Source organism: Ptiloglossa arizonensis, chromosome 3 (assembly GCF_051014685.1).
Source record: "Ptiloglossa arizonensis isolate GNS036 chromosome 3, iyPtiAriz1_principal, whole genome shotgun sequence".
NCBI lineage: Eukaryota > Metazoa > Arthropoda > Insecta > Hymenoptera > Colletidae > Ptiloglossa > Ptiloglossa arizonensis.
This window is the reverse complement of record NC_135050.1, coordinates 3,665,945-3,686,093: the sequence shown is the minus strand read 5'-3', so window position 1 is coordinate 3,686,093 and position 20,149 is coordinate 3,665,945. Positions and strand designations below refer to the sequence as shown.

Here is a 20,149-nt window from a genome sequence, read left to right as displayed (position 1 = left end):
TGTCTTAGAATTAATCGACAGGTGGAAAATATCAGTTTTAGATCAATTCTCTTTTTGTGCCCTGTAGCAGATATGTATAACTGAGTTCTCTCAGGCTCGAGGCTAGGGAATACGCACTGCATAGTGGGACGAAATAACCAGACGGCGACTAGACATTAAATTTTGTACTATTAAAAACTAAGAAAATGTTGATGTCTTCTAAGAGATGATTGATTGGATTTTAAGATCATGCAGGCCGCTTTTTAATATAAGCTTTTATTTTCGTGTAATCAGTGCTGAGAATCAATAAAAGTAACTATATTCTTGTACGTAATGATAAGGTAATTTCAAAATAGTGATTTCAAATACGATTAATCTTTAAATATCCATTTATTTTTATTTAAAAATACGCGAATATTCATATTCTTTAAATGTTGGTATTTACAAATTATGACTTCTGGTGAAAATGGTGTGGTGCTCATTGTTCTTAGCGAAGCAAAGTTTGACTGTCGGAAATTATTGACGATAGAGACTGACTACTGATAGTGATTCGATAGTCGGGAACTGTCAATAGATTTCTGATTCTAATCCTTAATAGCAAGTTGATAGTTGTGTTATAACCTCTGTTTCATACTCTTTTTATGCTCTACGGAATGCCATTATGTTCTATCTATAGTTATAATAAAGTTGGCATCATAGTTATAATTATGGTAATAATTAGTGTCATTATAAAGTTGATAATAATAAGTTAAGTTGTAACAAAATCATGATATTATGCAGATTTCATTCTATGAACTATACAAAATGTCAACATGTTTAATATTGAAATTGTACACTAAACCTCTATTCAGAATTGTTTTTATATTTTTAAAAAAAAGTGAAGAAAATATCAATTTTAGCTAAATATACAGATGATCTTAAAACCCAAAGATATACAGTGTTTCACAAAAATATTTTATTAATTATAATTAGTATATTATGCAATACCTAAAACATATTATTAATTTTGTAAGTAAATATCACCATTTAGAATATATTGGTGAAGTTACAAACAAATCAAAAAATTGATATAACAATTATAAACTATTATTTATAAACATAAACTTCATTGAAGCCACAAAAGTTTTTGAACAGGTAACTTTTAAAACTCTAATATTTAGTAGGTCCACCTCTTGCATGAATAACATGTTGTAAATGATTGTGTACACTGTTTATCTTTTCTGTAACACTAGGTGAATTGTACACTTCAAGTATTTTTTTAACTCTCTGTAAAATGTGGATATATTTATATTTGTCCATTGTTTCATCTATGTAGATCAAATTCTTAGTGCCATATGCTGACATAAATCCTCACATCATAATCAAGCCCCTCTTCCCATATTTCACTATAGCATGCATGCTTTTCACATTCCTTTTTGACATTTGCTTGTCTCTAAACAAAATTCTATCTATTCAATCTAAAAACCTTGAATTTTGATTTATCAAAAAACATTACTTTACCCCAGAAGGCATCATCTCTACTAATAAATGTCTTGGCAAATTTTAATTTTTTCCTCTTATTAATGTCATTAATGTATGGCTTCTGGTATCTCTGGCATGACTGTTACAAGTTTTGTAGCAGGAATCTTTGGATTTTTTAACTTCATAAATTAAATTTCTTTTTTCACTTTCTGTTAATTTCCATATATGATCTGAACGATACATATTTTTCACAAATTCTTTAAATTTTGATTTTTTAATGGTATAATGTATTGTAGATCTATTTATATTTAACAATTTACTAATTTTACTGAATGTCTTTCCCTCTTTACACCATTTAACAATTAATTCTTTCTTACTTTTATAAAATTTCAGACACAGCGTCAGACATGCTTCAGACACATTCAGATATTTTTCAAACAGCGTCTGAACATATTTGAAGGATATATGAATGTGTCTAAAGCATGTCTAAACATGTCCAAAGCATGTCTGAGAGTGTCTGAAGCATGTTTTTATCTTCAGAAGCTTAACTAAAAGAATTTTAAAACTAAAATCTTAAAATAAAATTGGTGCTTTAAATAACACTAATTTGATGTTAGTAAGCAAGTGAGGGTGCACGATTCCTCAAGTTAAAGTGAATATAAGTAAAAATTTAGTCAGGATGACAACAATGTACACATAACAATAATAACATTTAACAACTTTGTTGTGAAAAAATTTACACTCTTCTTTAAGATACTTTTGTTGACTAATTAAGTTTTAGAATGGTAAAAATTTAAAAGATCTATTTAAAACTAAAATCGAATTTGTACAAAGTCAAATTAATTCATTAGTGTCAACAAAGAATGTAATTTGAAAGAAATACACTACACGCAAAAATTAAAGATTCACTTGCACAAATCCTGGAGCCTAAATATTTGATTATGATATTGCTACTCGAAGAAGAAAAATCTTGTCAATTCATTGCTAGTACTCTCAAGAAGACACAATGTAACATATAAAACTTTTTAGATTATATTACTAATTGCCAGACCGATACCCAACTTAGTATTGTTCCAAAGTTCAATTAGCTGAGTTTTTTCACAATTTCTGACCTTCCTTTCATGTATAGGCATTATTGATGTCAATTTCAAAATGTTAAAAATGGAGATTTTCTATCTTTACCACTAAGATACTGTAACTATACTACTGAAAAAACAATGAATAGTACAAAATTATACATATGAGTTCAATATTCTAAGGTTGAGAAGTCCATTCTGGCCAGTTTTGAATCTGATTAAAGAGTTCAAGTCCAGGACTTGCAGTACTCCCAACTTGTCGGGCTCCTAATACACGAACATTTTCTCTAAGTATTCCTTGTGATTTGCCACAAAGAATTAATTTGTGTGCTGCTTCCAGCATTTTGTCACTTGCAAAGTTTTCTAAAATTAAAAGATAATTATTACACAAAATAGAGTAATAATATACAATAGAATAATTTAAAATAAGAATATAATAACACAAAGAAAAAAAAATGAAATGAATAGAATTAGTTGCAAGGCATATGTATTTTTTGTCTTGATTTAATAAAGAAACAAAAATCAAAATAAAACAAATTGTAAATATATTGTAAAATACCTTGAAAATTTCCTATGAAAGCAATTCCAATGGATTTTTTATTATATCCATACGTATGAGCACCTTCTTGATTCCAGCTGCATCCTTCATACACATTTCCATCACCACCAATTAAGAATCTATTAGTTTAATAATAAGAAGCAAGTTTTATATAATCATCATTTATTTAAGCTTATTGAAAAGTTATTAAAAACTTATTGAAATTAATCATTGAAAGAGTGAAGTGAAAATGAAGAAAATAATAAAGAATATTTAAGTTGTATGTTTATAATAATTTTAATAATATATTCAAAAGTAAAAGAATAAACAGAAAATTAATTAGGTGATTTTCGTTTTTAAACAAAAATTAATAAACATTACTTATTTTTAATCTATTGAGAGTAAAAGTTTGAGCAAAATAATATAATTGATATCTTATACATAAAAAAGATACTTAAGAATATCCGATGTCCGACCATCCAAAATCATTTACGTGATGAGAATAAATACTTTCAACTCTGGAAGTACATTTAAGCTTGGTATCACAGCCTGGAGTAACTGTATGATGAATTATAACATAAGGAATGGGAAGAATCAAGTAATTCACGTTTGTTACTGGTTTATTATGCCATTGGTTTCGTTTAATAATTGTAGGGCAATTTTCATCCTCAGCTACATATAATTAAAGTCGTTTTAATGTTTCTATGTATAAATTATAGTATATTAAATACTTTATAGTAAATACATTGTAACATTTAAACAATTCTCTTTATATTCTAGTAATGAATTTTGTCTTTTTAATCAGACAAATTTACTACTTTGTAACCAATCAAAATGAAAATTAATAATTTATTCTTTGTGAAATATATGATCAAATTTTATCTTCTTTAATTTAGGTATATCTCTTTCATTCGGATCAATATTTATGTTGTTTGTAATTATAAAGGAAAGCACATATTCCAAAAAGATTATTTACTTTATAAAGGGAAAATGGTATACATAATTTTTTTTTGAAATTTTAAGTTCACTTATGCATTTTTTAAATGGAAATGTATGTTTTTAGTAAAATTGTATGGTGTTTTATATCAAGATAAATCCAGCAATAGTTTTTAAATAATTATGAATATAAAAATCCTGTTCAAACCTACTTTAGCGTGCCTTTTAAGGTATCGTCAATCTAATTACACTGTCAAACAAATTGAAACCTTTTTTTACTTTACAATAACCATTGGATGATCCTTATGGAGCATTGTTCCCTAAACAATAAATTGCTGTGTCACCTACAGTTTTTGGAAAAATCTAGGATTTTCAACAGAAATGAAGTATTACGTACAAACTAAAAACATTAAAAAGTTCTAATTGGAATGAATAGAGGAGAGTTTCTAAAAATATAAAGTATATTTCATCATAAACCTGTTGCTAGTAACCATAATATTAATGCAATGTAAAATAGAGACAAAAAGAAAAAAGAATTCTTTTCTATGACATTTCTTCCTGTCACAAAAGATAACAATAACATTTAGAGTGATTAGGATGAAAGAGACATTGTGTGTATTTATAAATGGACAAAATGTTAAATTATACATATATTTTAGAGAATTATATTGTAGAGAAAATTCATTACAATTATCAATTGTCAAATAATTATTAATCGTGGTGTTTTCAAACATTTCAATAATATCTTACCAGTAACACAGATATAAAACACAAGAGAAAAAAAGGTACATATTTTTTTCTTCATTTTTTGAAAATTGGAGTAAAATTTGTCTTCACTTGCAAGAATAGAAATATGTATTATGTTGTTTGGCTGTATCAAGTTATGCACAATTCATAAATAACTCATAGATTAAAGTTCATACGATATTAATCAACCTCTGATCTCATCTTTTTTTATAAAAAGAAATAAAATAAAATTTTTCTTAAAGAAAGTACATATTAAAATTAAAATTTCTATATAATTGATATTGTAATGAAATAAAGTGTAAATAATTAAAATGGGACAAAAATAATTTAGAAATAAAAATTTCGCTTTTAGTTTTTCACTTTAGAATTATTTTACACTTTGATACATCGATCTTTTCTAGTTTTGAGTTTGAATGTTAACTCTGTATATTAAATGTATAGCTAAATTATATTTAAGTTTATATATTAAATGAAAATACAAATTACGTTTCAGATGTTTAATTCAAACAAGTAGTGATTGAATCGCGAATTTAATACCTATTGATTATGGAGTAATTATAATGAACAAATTTTGTTTTACAGTTTTGAGATAAATACAAATTTAAGAGTTATATTTTATTTCAAAATTATATTTTACATAAGTTTCTGTAAATGTATCAATTTTAATTAATAAAAAACATGTAACTTTTTAAAATGTGCAAATAATCCGGGTAAAATATACAAGCCGATAAGAAAATTTGAACTAATCGAACATAACCAAACAGCAATAATTAACTTAATGGAGAATTCTAAAATAGTGTAGGGGATTTATAGAGATGAATTGGTATTGCATATTCCTAAATAATCAAGTCGACAGTGCATCCACCTAGGAGCGTTGGCTACCGACGTCCGCCGCAGCGGCGATAGAGTCAACATCCGGCGACGCAGAGATGCGCACGTTTCGGCGCTCGCCGAGGGAAAAGGGACGCCGCGACCGTGACTTCGGGACATGAGAGCAACGATGAAGCCCGCCAGCCTACAAAGCAGCACTTGAGGAGCACTCACTTCTAGCAGTACGAACAACAGAGGATTCAGACGGTTTACTTGAGATTTCCGTAGGATCAATCTTCGCTTCTAAAGTTTATTCCGAAACGATCAAGAAGCTATCCTTTCTATCAACGAGGTAACGCACCTCTTCCTCTCAATCACGAATGATTCTATAATCCGCTTTTTAAAATAGAAATGGTTGATATATAGTGTTCGATCTTTCGTTAGTCAATTACTAAACCCTTCTTCTTATTTGATGTAATATATTTTTATGATGTTACATAGAAGTTGAGTAACGAGTTAATAAATACTTTTCTACTTGTTCTTTTATAAAACTTCATATATTTTTGTACATTTTGGTATTTTACAGTTAATTTTTATATTTTTATTTAAAATATGTCTTTATGTTTTTCATAACATTATCTACATAATAAACTTTTATTAATTTGTTCTATTCAAAGTTTTAGTTCTAAATTTGTTTTATTAAGTCTGTAATTTGAATCAGTTGGAAACTATTGGAATAAATTTTCTTTTTGTTGGATTTATTTTGTTATTTCAGTAATTTGTATAAAATAAAGCTCAAATATCTGCAAGGAAATTTATGTATTGGTTTATGTATTAGATCTATTTGGTTCTGAAATTGAACTATTATTCTTATGAATCAATATTATTAATTAAATTTTTATTGTATGTGTATAAATTTTATAATAAAAAATATAACCTTGTTTTGTGTGTAAAATATTTACTTTTGTAAATAGAATAATTGGAAGACTAATAACTTGTTGACATTTTAAAAATGCAAGAGATTAACTTAATATTTTCAATCAATTCAAACATAAAATTATTATGTTTTTATTCATTGGTTTAGTTATTAAAATAATGTTCTACAAAACAAACATTAAATATGTATGTCATTACAAATTATTCCATTTTTTGTCTCTTGGTCCAACTTTACATCAGAAGATTGTTCATTCGGGGGTTTCTATTGTGGATAATCTACCACTACTTCTAAGAGCGTTCCTTGTCCCCTTGCCTCGCCCTAAGAGGTTCTCGACGTCCATAGTTTCGGACACGAGGTACGTTTATTTTTTTCAAATTTTTTTTTTATTCATTTATTTACTGACATAGAATTTAGTTAAATGTAATAAAATATTTACTTTATGAATTTATTTCTTAGGTATTACATCCTACTTTTAATTTTTAAAATTATCTTCAATTGTGTAATTCAATGTAATCATTTCAGAGCCATGTCATCGGGCGCAGGTTCAAGTGGAACTGGCCGGGGGCGTGGTTCATCACTAGCAGACAATAAGCCAGAGAGTAAAGAAGCAAAGCCAAATCCAAAGATGTCAAAAGCTTTAGGAACATCTGCCAAAAGGTAGCACATCCATAACTCAAAATTATAAAGATTCTGCTATGCAAAATTTTAATTACTTAATTAATTTTCTTAACACAGGATACAGAAAGAATTGGCAGAAATCACGTTAGATCCACCACCAAATTGTAGGTATGTACTTTTTGATTAATTTTTACATTAATGTTGTTGTATATGTGTGGGATGCAAGGGTAAAGGTATTAAAAGTTTCTTAATTTAATATGATTTAATTAGAATTTTAAAGGATCACAATAATATGCAATTGTTACACACGTTTCTCTTCAATGATTTTGTTTTTTCTCTTAACACTTAATTGCCAACCGAACAATCTGTCTTCCTGTTTATTCTTCCATACTTTCATTCACGCAGCATTTTGACTATCATTTTACGGCGTTTCCGTGTTTCTTACATACTCTTATTGCAGGCTCTCACATATACAGCATTCAAAATATCGTCTTCAGCTGGTCTCGGGTAATGCAACTGCTCGCCGATGTTTGTACTGGGTTATTCATCCATTCCCACATTCGGCAATCCTGTTATACACCTGTCTTCAGATGTCGCTCCCTCATCGCTGGATAATAAGTCATGTCTCCTATTAAACAGCGGTTTCATAAAGTCTTTGGTAGTGGATGTAACCACCTCTAGTTTTTCATGTTCATTGATTGTTTCTATCTGAAAATGGTTTTGCCCAGTTACTAATTCGATTGAGTCCAAAGTATTTTCAAGAAAGTTTTAACATAGGTTTCAGGTTGTGTTTTGTACATGGGTACTAAGTAATTTTCCTTGAAATTTGTAACATTCTTTTTTCTCTTCTTGTCGTAGGTTCTTCTGTTCTCATTTTCAATTATAGACTCTCCTGCTAGCTCATAATCGATCTCGAATTTTTTCAAAAGTGGTAGCAATAGTAATTTATCCTGAATTTCTTTGATCATTAGATTATTATTAAGTTTCATACAAATAGCTATCAAAAGTTGAAAAAATGGTATATCAATACCTCCACTTTATATGTGAGAAACACAAATTCAGTAAGAAATGTGGATTTGAAACTTCATTCTATGAAATGGAGTGGATTTAAATGATCCTTATGATATATGTAGTTTTCCGTATTGATTGGTTATAAGCTGTCTTCCAACCGACTGCTATTTGTTCTGTCAAAATGCAATTCATACAGTTCTGTAGGATTTTTTACATTTTTCAAGCACATGGAATAAAACCAGTAGTATTGCTTGATCAGTTGCTCAGTTTTTGTAGGAGCAAAGTGATCTTGTTTATACACAAATTGGATAGTGTAATTTTGCATGGCTTTTTAAATCATGAATAATTGCTTACCATCTACCAATTTTTGTATTAGTCCATTTTCTGTCACGAACTTGTTTAAATTATTTATTTTGTTAACTAACTATTATATTCTGTAAATTTTCATCTTCTGCTTGTGCTGTACAGCTTATGTGTGGTGCTAGCTGTTTGATTAACAGACAACTGTAGGTAATTCATGTCAACTCAGAGTATCTATACAACACTTTTCTTTGTTCAGTCTTGTATTATACAAATTGTCTATAAATATGCATGTTTAAAATAATTATTAAACGGTAAGAGACATATGAAAAATGTAATAAGATTTTCTTCATCATTTTTTATGTAGAAGATAGCATAAAAGAAAAAAATTTTCTTCTCAATTTTTTAAAATTGTATTAAGGTCATTTTAATGTTTTTTAAATCGAATTTTAAATATTTTTGTTTCAATGCCAAGAAATAACATAAGAACACGAATTCAATGCACTATTTTGAAGGAACCTTGAAAATTGTTTCAAGGAAAAGGAGGAATTGTTTAACATCTAACAATTAAGTTCTCTTATTTACACTTTATTTGCAGTATATGTTCGAAGCACTTTCTACTTTCAGTTTTGATGATTTAAGTATCAGTGGTGTGAAAATCTTTGCAAAAAATACCAATAAAATCGGTAGTTTGAATTTGGCCCAAGTTAGACAAACACTTTTTATGCATATAAATATTTATTAAATATTGTACACATATTTATGCAACGTGAAACGCGCAGTATAAAAATTGCTCGTTTAAATCAAATTCTGATACAAGAACTACAGGAGCGCAATTTCATTCCTTAGGGTTCAAACAGTTAAACGCTACATAATTTGTTATTATAATCATTCACTCTGACTTATTATGCATTAATAGCGTGAAGGCAACTAAATGATATGCTTCCAAATCAATGGATTGGGCATGGTGAGTGCCCAATAAATTGACCAACTAAATCATTGGATTTAGCACCACTTACAACTACAAAAACATGAAGGAGTGAATCACTAATGCATGTGTAAAGGTATCACAACAAATGATTTGTTTTGCAAAATTGATTAGAACTTCTGTGTCTTTCAATTGCTTTGGGGTTATTTGAAAATTTCAAATTCGTCTATTTCTGTTCTTTTATGGTGCTAAAACAAAAATATAGTGTTTTATTAAAAGAATAAAAAATAACGATATAATCTTGAACAATTGAAGAAAGAATCTTTTCTTTTGCACTATTAGACTTTAAATGAAATAAGATGGAGAAAATAAAATTTTGTTGTATTTTTCTCTTATCTCCTATTTAGTAAGCGTTGTTTACGTAAATACACGAGTGCATACATCTATTTGTTTTTAGGGTTATAACAAATACTTGGCAATTTGTTTTATTTTTAAATGATATTTATTAAATGTACGTGGCAACTTCCAGCGGAGTATAATTGATTATACACGAACATTGATTAACAAAGAAAGAATGGTTATAACAGGACGAAGCAAAATAGATATGGTGCGTCGAACGGTGACGGCCGAGACTCAGCACTTCAGAAAGATGCTGCTATAATACAATAATAATCGTGCAATATACAAAATTTAATTTTTCATATTATGTTTCTAAGAATGGTACTAATACATTCTTCAGATTCTTTTGGTTAAAATGAGTTTAAACACGACATAAATCAGACTACTTTTAATTTATTTAATATATGCAATATTACATGATATGTAATGTGTTGTTCCTTTTTCGCTGGATCAAGTTTCGTTGAGCACGAGGCATTGAATGAAAAGACTTGGGGGAGGGGGATGAATCGTGGAAAGTTATCCGTGCATGATTGTACTAATTAAATATATTCGAAACCTTTTCAATGCTTTCACAATTACTTACATGCACGATTAGTTTTACGTTTTCACAATATATCGAATGAAGGAATCAATCTTCATTGTCGCGATTGTAATAATATTCTGAAATTTAATACAAACCAATCAGTATGCAATTTCGTTTCTATTGTTGTCACAAAACAATATAAATACTGATGTCCTAATTAACGCTATTTTAAATTTGTCTAATGCATGTCACTCTCTTGCTGTAAAATGAACGTTAATTTTATCTCACTGTTATTGAATGATCGCTCATTTATTGAATAATTCAGCATATGTACTCAAAAATAGTGAGGCCTAGAAAACTTTGTACCGATCGTGTATTTCTTTTCAATTTCCTAATTGAAGTATTTCACACAAGTTTATGAAAATATTGATATTACTGTGAATTATTCATTTATGGGACTTAAGGCTATAAATAAAATTAGGAGGAAGTCTTACCTAACATTTTAAAATAATCAAATTTAAACGAAAATACAAGATACAAATTTATAATTATAAAAAATATATAAATATATAAACTTTTTATTTCTATAATAAGAAAAATATAATAAACATTAATTAATAAAGTAAAAATAGATATAAAAAGTGAGCACAGCTCTAATACTGATCAGCGTGTCGTTTTCGATTTTTGTATAGGTACACAAAATCTGCGAGTAAAAGCTTGAAAATTAAATAATAACTTCTTTTTTTTGGTTTTGAGACCCCTGGACATGTGAAGCCTGAGACGTACCACGGAAATCGGTCCACTTTTGTACTCGATGTCAGGGATTTATTTCAACTTGAAATAGTAGTATATGTGAAAATAATTTTTGAAATTGTTTAAAAAATACCGACTCTACAAAGTTGGCGCTTTTTGTTGATTTTGACGAAAACTACTTTCGGGAAAGAATTTTTATAATTTTATTTTAAATGTAAACGATTGTTTCTTTTAATTAATTTTCTCTCATTTATCATTTTAACTAAATTCATTTTTACAATATAAAAGTATTAAAAACAATTTTATATTGCAAATTTAACCCCTGAATTAAATTTAAAAAAATCTGATGAAAACATGTTTCTAAATTTCACAAAACAGTCTTATTGAATAATTCCATTCTGACAATCTGATTGTCAGTATAGAAATAAATAAAATTTTATTAACTCGTGTATCACATCCATTAAGAGACCATTAAGCAGTATTATTGAAATCATACTCAATTTTACTATTAAGAAAGAACAGAAAGATTATTCAATTTTTTTAGAAAATTGCTTTAAGCTTTCTACATTGTTAAAGTAGTTGCTACATTAGGGGACTGTTCGGGTAAAATTGTTTCGCAAATAATTGTTTTATATTATAGAATTGTTTGCTTTGACATTATTTCGAAAATCACGAATGTTATTAGTTTATAGCAAATTTAAACGGAATTGAAAGCTATTGAAGTATTAATTTAAAATTAAGTTATGATAAATATCAACTAAGATTACTACTATAGTAATCTTTGTGTCAATTACTAATGCTGGGTCTACACAAACATATCATCGGGGCTGGAGTGATGATAAGCGCAATAAATTAAAAATAATTTCCGTTGAACCGAACCTCGTCGTGTCGCGAACATTTATCGTGTCCGCGTTAAGGGGCCCCCAAATCAACGTGAAGTACTATCTTCTAAGGTAAGTAACCTAGTTGTGTAAAAGTGTCTCTTCTTCAATAGATTACGAGTACATTGTTTACTACATTTACAAAAGAAAATAGATCTCAAAACTAGTGCTAACATGAAATGTTAGCAGCTGTAGCGAAAAAGTCGTACTTTTGTTTAAATGCACATTCGAATTATGCTGCCGCTGTTTGGAGGCTCCTTAACGTAAAGGAGATACATTTACCGAGTAGTCGATTTTCGCTTTTTTCTCGTCGAAGATGAGAGCGAGATGGAATAAAAGTTGTTGTCGTGATGACAATGGGTATATATAGTATTAGATTATAGAAAGACGTGGTATTACAATAGGTTTCTTTTTATACTAAAAGTAAATCGATTATATGTAAAACTAAACTGATCGTCTTAGTGTCCTCGGCATGCATCGTTACCGTCTTCGTCGCCTGCGTCTTTACAAGTCTCTCCTCTTATTCTTACTACGTCTTTCCAACTCTCCTCTCTTACTACGTCTTTACAAGTTTCTTCTCACTCTTTCGCGTCCCAAACACGCTTCTTTCGCACCCTATATCCTTACACGCATTCATTCCCTTTCATTCTAATCCTCAGTCTCCCTCACTTCGGATATCTGGTCATGTTCGCCCATTCCAATCATTCATCTTTTTCAAACATTCTTCATTTTCTCCGGACCACACGCATTTCCTTTCACTCTTACGCATTCCTACGCTCGGTCGTCTTGCACGACCCCCTGTAAAGGGTCGCTCGTGCCCTTCGGAAAACCTGGCGACAGATCGGCGCCAAAGTGTTTACTCTAACGCGAGTTCATTCGCACGCAATGTATTCTTCTAGGCCTGCATTCGAAGCAGGCGCAAGTGGGAACGGAAAATTCTGATATCACAAAGTGTATCAGAGGAACTGAAAGTTAGCGAGGAACGAGACAAGATAGATGCAGTACATTGAAAGATAGTGTATCGAGCATCCAAATGATGATTCGAGACCGAGTGTCAATGCTTCCTCTGTCTCGTACCGGTCTTTATACTGATTTTCAGTCCCTCTGACTCTTTCATCTTCGTAAGGTAGGAGTAATTTAAAAATGGTAGGGAGAGCGCTAAGATCTTGGTATCTGAGACAAACCGAGCTCTCAACGAATAAGTATTATACTATGCTTAAGAAATATATAACTGGCAATTTAATGTCCTATGCAACATTAAGTAGGTATCCTTGATTGATTCTAGTACCAGACCTGGAGGAATAGTCGTTTCACAAACCGTTAAAATTTCTGATCAATATCTTAATTATTTTTTGAAGAAAAAAAAACTTCTACTATGCTGTCAATTAGTGGAACACGTTTTTCGTAGCTAGCTTTCTGGAATTTTCTGGTCATGATTGTCTTCTTATGTCGCTGATTCGTTCCGAGTTCGACGCTTGGATGTTTTTACTTGTTTATTATATTTATAATTGACAAATATTTTAACCTGCGGTTTAACTGTGATTTCCATCGTTTACATAATTTTCAGAAACGGTTACAATCCTTAGACTAAATCGATATAATTATTTGCAAATATGTAATTCAGATGTGATAAAACAGCTACGAAAGAGAAAAGAACACAATACGGACACATTTTGCAAAAATGATTTTACGAATAAAACAAAAAATACCCCATGACTGAAATAAGAAAAGATAAAAATTTGTTTCTAAAAGTAGCGTTTGTAAAAATTGACGAAATCTATCAACTTTATGAGTCTGTATTTTTTAAACAATTCATTTCAGAAACAGAAAGATGATGATTAAACCTTCTTCCCGTCACTTTTATTTTTATATACATATATTGCAATATATTCTAACTTGAACAAAATCTCTGATTTTACATACACAATTGATCGATTTGGCGTGGAATGATTTGTTGTGAGTCTCCCTCGTCTGTACGATAATTTGCTATTGATTTAAAATCCAATACTCGAATACTATTTTTTATTCTAGAAATTTCTTTGATAAACGTTTTCATCATCATTTATAAATTTACGACAAAAATAATTAAAATAAGATTGTTTGGAGAAATTGATAATGAAATTAAGTGAATATTGTAAAGTTATCTGTTTCACTACCAAAAGCTACTCTCATTATAGTAATTAAAAAAGATTTAGAAGGAAAACAAATTAGATGCGCGCACGCGTGTATTATACTTCACAAACAAAATTCTCTGAATCGATTGCAAACAAGAAAGAAAATGAATTGTATTTAGGATGTTTTGATACAGCTTTGTTTTTCGTCACTATGCTTTTGCTGTACTGTCCAATTGCGCGCGCGCGTGTGTGTGTGTGTGTGTGTGTTGCAAAAGATAAAGGTAGTAAAAGTCTTTTAAATTTAATCTAATTTAATTAGAATAACGACGTGTAACAATAATCTGCAATATACACATTTTAACTCTTCGCGTAATAAATACCGGTCAAAAGTTCATAGTTCGGACTATAATTTTTTCACGTGGGTATGGACTTCTTGTGTGACCACTCTGATTTATATGAATGTCTATGAAAATTTACGTTCCGAAGTACCAAAGTGCTTAAAAATTTTAGGCTGGCCAATTGTTGCCAAACGTAGAGAAAGTATTGGTCCAAAGTGATTTTAAAATTGGTTGTAGAAGCGAAGCAAATCATTTCAAACATTTGATTTTTACCATAATATAATATCACTATTTCATTCAAGTACAACAAAGAACAATGAACTGGTGTATTCAGTAACAAAATAATGGTATAAGTATATTTTATGATAAGTTTTAAGCTGAACATTAATATTGGCACATTTACATTTTTGCAATATAAAAGCTCAAAAGTAGTCCAAACTTTCTTTAATTTATTCAGTGAAACTACAATGCCTTTTTTTTTTTTAAATTAGTCTTTCCAAGCTAGTGTTCCTAAAAACTCCGATATTGTTAAACCAATCTTTACGAAATTTAGCACATATAGTACTTGGTTCAAAATTTTCGTAGAATGATTTTTTGTGTCGCAGTTGTCTCAGCAATAGACGAAGCCTGCAGCGTACGCGCGCGCGCGCGCGTGTGTGTGTGTGTGTGTGTGTGTGTGTAAACAAATTCAATTTCACAATTCTACGATAAGCTGTTCATTTATGGTAACGTTTTCAGTATGCCCTTGTTTCTTTTGATCGCCACACGTCTTAAAAAATGTCTGATGATCTTTTTAAAAAAACAACACATTATGCGAAATTTTTCACGAGACTTGGGGAAAAAAGAAACTGAAGCGGTTGATATGCTAATGGAATCGTGTGAAGGAGTGTTATAAAGCAGGAAATCATTTACATATGAGTGAAGAGGTTTCAAGGAGGAAGAGAAGACTTGAAAGATGATGCTTGCGTGGGTCGACTTTCCATCTTGTACATCGATGGGAACATTAAACGTGTTCATAAATTTAGTTTAACAAATTAACGATTAACAAACCAAAGGATCGTTGAAAAATTTAATATTAATTTAGAAAGTGTACATTCGATTTTGAAAAATATGTCAGAAATGTGGAAACTCGGTAATAGGATTGTTTTTAATTGTCAACCGTAGTTACCTGACCTAGCCCCGTGTGACTTTTTTTTGATTTTCAAAGCTAAAAAATGTCACGAGGGAAGGACACCTGGATGACATTAAAGCAATAAAACACATCGAGAATCCCGAATAGCATTTCACAAGAAAATTTCCAACACTACTTTGAGCAATGAAATTCCCTTCTGGAACAAATATTGTATATTGGGTTATTCCATGTGTAATGTTATTGTCTAATGCTGATTCTCGGTGCAACGAATTAGCACTTATGTTTATTTACAATCATCGATAACTTTTTCGGTAAAAAATTTTGCACATATTCATTTTTCCATTGTTTTAAACTACCGAATAATACGTAATTGCATTATTTGTTTTATAGTGCAGGACCTAAAGGAGATAATTTATATGAATGGGTGTCAACTATACTTGGACCACCTGGTTCTGTTTATGAAGGAGGAGTATTTTTCTTGGACATACACTTTTCCCCGGAATATCCTTTCAAACCACCAAAGGTATGCTAGTAATATGATTAATTACTTTAATTATTTAAGAAATTTTACGTTGTATCAAGCAGTATTTACAATTTTTTTATAATCAGAAATTCGAAAGCAATGAACTAATAAAATATTAAAGTATATATTTTGAAAATAAAATTATAATATAAAATTTGCAATAAATCATTTTAATATATATATGCTCAGTTCTGATTTTATGTAATCATTATAGTTGCTGCACTTACTTTACAAGTTTGTGATAAATAATTTCTAAATTTAATAAAGACTAAACATCGGTATTGTTAAAAAAGGGAGATCGAGTATTTCATGTAATTAAATATTTCTAATATGAAACTATTTGCAATTAGAAAACCATATTGCAAAATTCTTGTTATATAAATCATGTAACTTGAAACACGTAAAAGGGAAGGATCTTAGATATTCCATTTTATATACTTTTCTTTATTTCTCTTTTATTTTATAATATAACATTTTATTCATTATTGTTGATCTTCCTTCCTATTACAGTAGATCTTCATCTTGGCATTAAATAGTGTGTTTAGTAAAAACGATGTAAATTTAAGTTTTAATAATTATCTACAGTACAATTTTCAATTAAAATTGGGCAAAAGAAATCTTATAGCATCAAATTATGGACAGAAATGATAGGAAAAAGGAAGTCAAAGTATTGTCTCTTTAAATGTTCATAATATTTTATACCATTCAACACTTTGAAATATTCAAAAATCTATATTATATATTAATATAGAAAAATAGTGCAAGAATGCAGTATAACATTTTTTCTTTTTGAGTCATTCATCCCTAATCGTAACACATTTTAAATGGAAATTCTACGAGTGATTTTTCAGTTGCTTGCCGCGTTTTTTTCAGGACTCATCCCCCATTATGTGGTGCAAATGGAAAGTCCATTGTGGGTCCCTGATGATCCACGTGGCACGGAAAAAGCAAGGGGCGTTAAATTACCAATAAATAATTAATTGTTAACATAACGTTTTTAGGTCACATTCCGAACTCGCATCTATCATTGTAATATAAACAGTCAAGGCGTAATTTGCCTGGACATATTAAAGGACAATTGGTCACCTGCACTTACCATTTCCAAGGTCTTACTGTCTATTTGTTCACTTCTAACAGACTGCAATCCAGGTAAAATAAATTCAGGTTTATTAAAATGAAACTATTTTGAACATTAAAACAATTCTTCTAAACAAAGTTGAAAGAAGTCGATACATAGTTATGTAAACTAATTTTATCTTATTATCCACTTTATCATAATATTAACATCTTTCTGAATAAATAGGCACCTATGGGACAAAACAGAATCATAAAGAATTTATTATTAAATGTTACAGCGGATCCCCTAGTGGGGAGCATAGCAACACAATATCTCCAGAATAGAGAAGAGCACGATCGTATAGCACGGCTTTGGACTAAGCGTTATGCCACATGAACAACTTTTTGAAAAGACCCGCCCTTTTCATTCCTTCAAAACGAAGAACGGCCACTTAAAGGAGCCCATTTAACTATACTGAAATTCTGATTATTCGAATTGATAAATTATTTTTAATAAATTAACGGAATGATAATCAGGTTGCCCCGATTAATCGAATGTTATTTCTTATTATTTTAAACGTCTTTTAATTTGACTGTGTTTATTCAAACTATACCCTTCTTTTAAAGCCCTTTTATTGATTCTTTTCAAAGAATCTAAAAATTGTCAAGTACCGGTTTCCTTGATGTTGATCTAAAAAAAAGGGTAAAGATATTTATTTATATACAATTTAATGAAAAATTATTAAAAATTGTTTTAAATATTTGATTGATCAATAAGCCATTATAGGTGTTTTCGTTAAAGTAAAACATTTGTAAGTAAAATAATGAAAATTAAAAATTTGTACGAATGTTCTATTATTCTATGAAACGTACCAATTTGTTTACGTTTAATGTGTTACAAATGATCATTCGAATAATCATAATTCTAGTTCTTCGCACCTTCGAAAAACTTATTGTATGTATATGTATATCGATCGAAGGACTGCTTTAAATGAAAGACTCTTCAAGATCGTCAATTCGATCATTGTGATGTGCTTTTATATCGAGTATGTAAATGTGCCTAAGATGAATGAATGTGCGTATATGTGCAACCAAACTCTCTTTTTCACTCTGTAACTCTTGAGACAAACTGTAGATCTCCCAGAATGTATTCTTATGTATATAGTTGACTCACATTATAATCGAAATATTTACATTAATTTGTTTGTCACAGATTTTCCATGACAAATAATTCTTTTTAATTGCAAATGTATGTTTTTTTGAATTATTAAAAACAAATTGCTAAATTGAAGAAACTCCTAAAGTTGATCTTTATAATGAATTATCATTTTTTATATAGATATATTTTAAATTTTACAGTACCATCACAAATTTGTTTAAATAATACATTCTCGTAGAATTACGTATTTGCTACTAATACTGATAATTTATATCAGTAATATATATAATTGAAAAAAGGTAATAGTTTGTATTGTAAGGTATAATTTTATGATAAATATTTATGTGAAACTATCTCGAAAGAATTCTATGCCTAAAGTTTGTTTAAACAAAAATTATCATAGAACGTCTTCCATATTTCAATTTTTAGATTTTTTAAATAATGAGAACGATTAGTTGATGCAATATCAATTAATTATAGTAAGGAATTCCTATTTGTTGAAATTTTTAAGAAATATGACTTGAGAGTGAAAGGGTGAAATTGAGGAACCCGTTTTTTCTTTTGTTCTCTGTTTCGATTATTTGCTCGTTCTAAAAACTCGCGATGAGATAGTATTTAAAAGAGTACGTCCATCGATAGTAACGAATAATAGGTTAGGCAATATTACAAACAATACGATTAATTCGACTTGTAAGTAATTTCGCTGATAATTATCTTAAGGGGCCCCCATCAAATTTTTCATAATCTTACATAAATTTCGCATAAAGCAAATAGAACAATTTTAATTAAGTAACACTATTTATTCTATCAAAAAAGGCACACGGCAATTTTTTACAAAAATTGTTTATGTGGACCATAATTCTTTCGATACAAAGATTAACGTAGTTATATTTATTCAGTAATAATGAAAATAAATTACTTTTTACTGGTCTCTTATGAATTTGACGTTAAACAATACACGAGTGCTCATAATTAATGAAATATTGCACTTACTTCATTTTAAAAAATTGGGATTGTAATTATTTCAAAATGAGATTTTTTCAAAATTATATGCTAATTGGGCCTGTGAAATTTAAATCGCTACAATTGTAAATAAACAAAATTTCCTGTATATTAGTGATAAATCATAGGTCATGATTTTTATCAATTTTTTATCAATTACGTTAACAAACTGATTATGATAACAGAAATAATAATGTCTTCTAACAAGTCCTACTAAACTATTCTTTCTGTTGGAAATACATTAATTGAAAGAACAAATTAATTATGTGAATAGTGAAACTAACAAAATTTAATGCTAGAGTTAATAATTCAGATAATTTTAGCAAATCACAAAATATTCAATAATGGTTTCTTCTGGTAAAAAATAAATTTGCAGAAAAATGTTAATAATATAATATTATTATATCGTAAATGGAATTAATGATAGTAAGAATTTAAGAATTCAAAAATTCAAGAAATTCAAAATGATTATAAGCAGTAAAGATTTACTATTTTAATTAATGAATTGATTTTGAAGTTCATATCGTGCGAAGGAGATTAATTTTTTAATTTGATTTCTATTACTGTCTTCACAATTCCTGTAGATATATTCTGAAGCATTTTCAAAACACGACTTACAGAACTTTTGAACCTCGAAAATTGTGCATAAATTATATATTGAGTCTGCTCTTACAGGTCATACCTTTATAAGTACAGATACAAAAAATGAATAATTTTTATTCAAAAGTATGACATTTAAGACATTTTTTGCAAGGAAAATTGTTTAAATAATTCTTTGAAGTGGTCGAAAATTTGGGGAATTAATATTTTAATGTCAAAAATATAAATTTAACGGCTCATAACTTTGTTAAATTAAAGAAAATGTTGAGACATCTTTCAATTATCACCTAAGTGTTTTTGTAGATTCTTTAAAAATATTCGAAAATAT

The 20,149-nt window shown here is 29.1% G+C and overlaps 2 protein-coding genes across 4 annotated transcripts; one reads left to right on the top strand and one right to left on the bottom strand.

Moving 5' to 3' along the window:
* Positions 1-1,246: 1,246 nt before the first annotated feature.
* On the bottom strand, positions 1,247-4,898 carry Pgrp-s3 (peptidoglycan recognition protein S3). 2 transcript variants are annotated; one of them, XM_076307066.1, is made up of 4 exons: positions 4,741-4,898; positions 3,513-3,726; positions 3,076-3,194; positions 1,247-2,879 (listed from the first exon to the last, which is right to left on the bottom strand). In XM_076307066.1, the coding sequence occupies exons 1-4, from the start codon at positions 4,793-4,795 to the stop codon at positions 2,695-2,697; spliced, it is 573 nt and encodes a 190-aa protein (XP_076163181.1). In that variant the 5' UTR covers positions 4,796-4,898; the 3' UTR covers positions 1,247-2,694. The 2 variants fall into 2 exon arrangements, with proteins under 2 accessions (XP_076163181.1, XP_076163182.1); XM_076307067.1 differs by having other exon boundaries at positions 3,513-3,612; positions 4,741-4,881.
* Positions 4,899-5,629: 731 nt separating this feature from the next.
* Ubc2 (ubiquitin conjugating enzyme 2) lies at positions 5,630-18,726 on the top strand. Of its 2 annotated transcripts, none has more exons than XM_076307070.1 (7): positions 5,630-5,899; positions 6,727-6,839; positions 7,007-7,141; positions 7,220-7,270; positions 15,872-16,004; positions 17,006-17,153; positions 17,360-18,726. In XM_076307070.1, the coding sequence occupies exons 3-7, from the start codon at positions 7,011-7,013 to the stop codon at positions 17,455-17,457; spliced, it is 561 nt and encodes a 186-aa protein (XP_076163185.1). In that variant the 5' UTR covers positions 5,630-5,899; positions 6,727-6,839; positions 7,007-7,010; the 3' UTR covers positions 17,458-18,726. The 2 variants fall into 2 exon arrangements, with proteins under 2 accessions (XP_076163185.1, XP_076163183.1); XM_076307068.1 differs by having other exon boundaries at positions 6,724-6,839.
* The last annotated feature ends 1,423 nt before the right edge of the window (positions 18,727-20,149 follow it).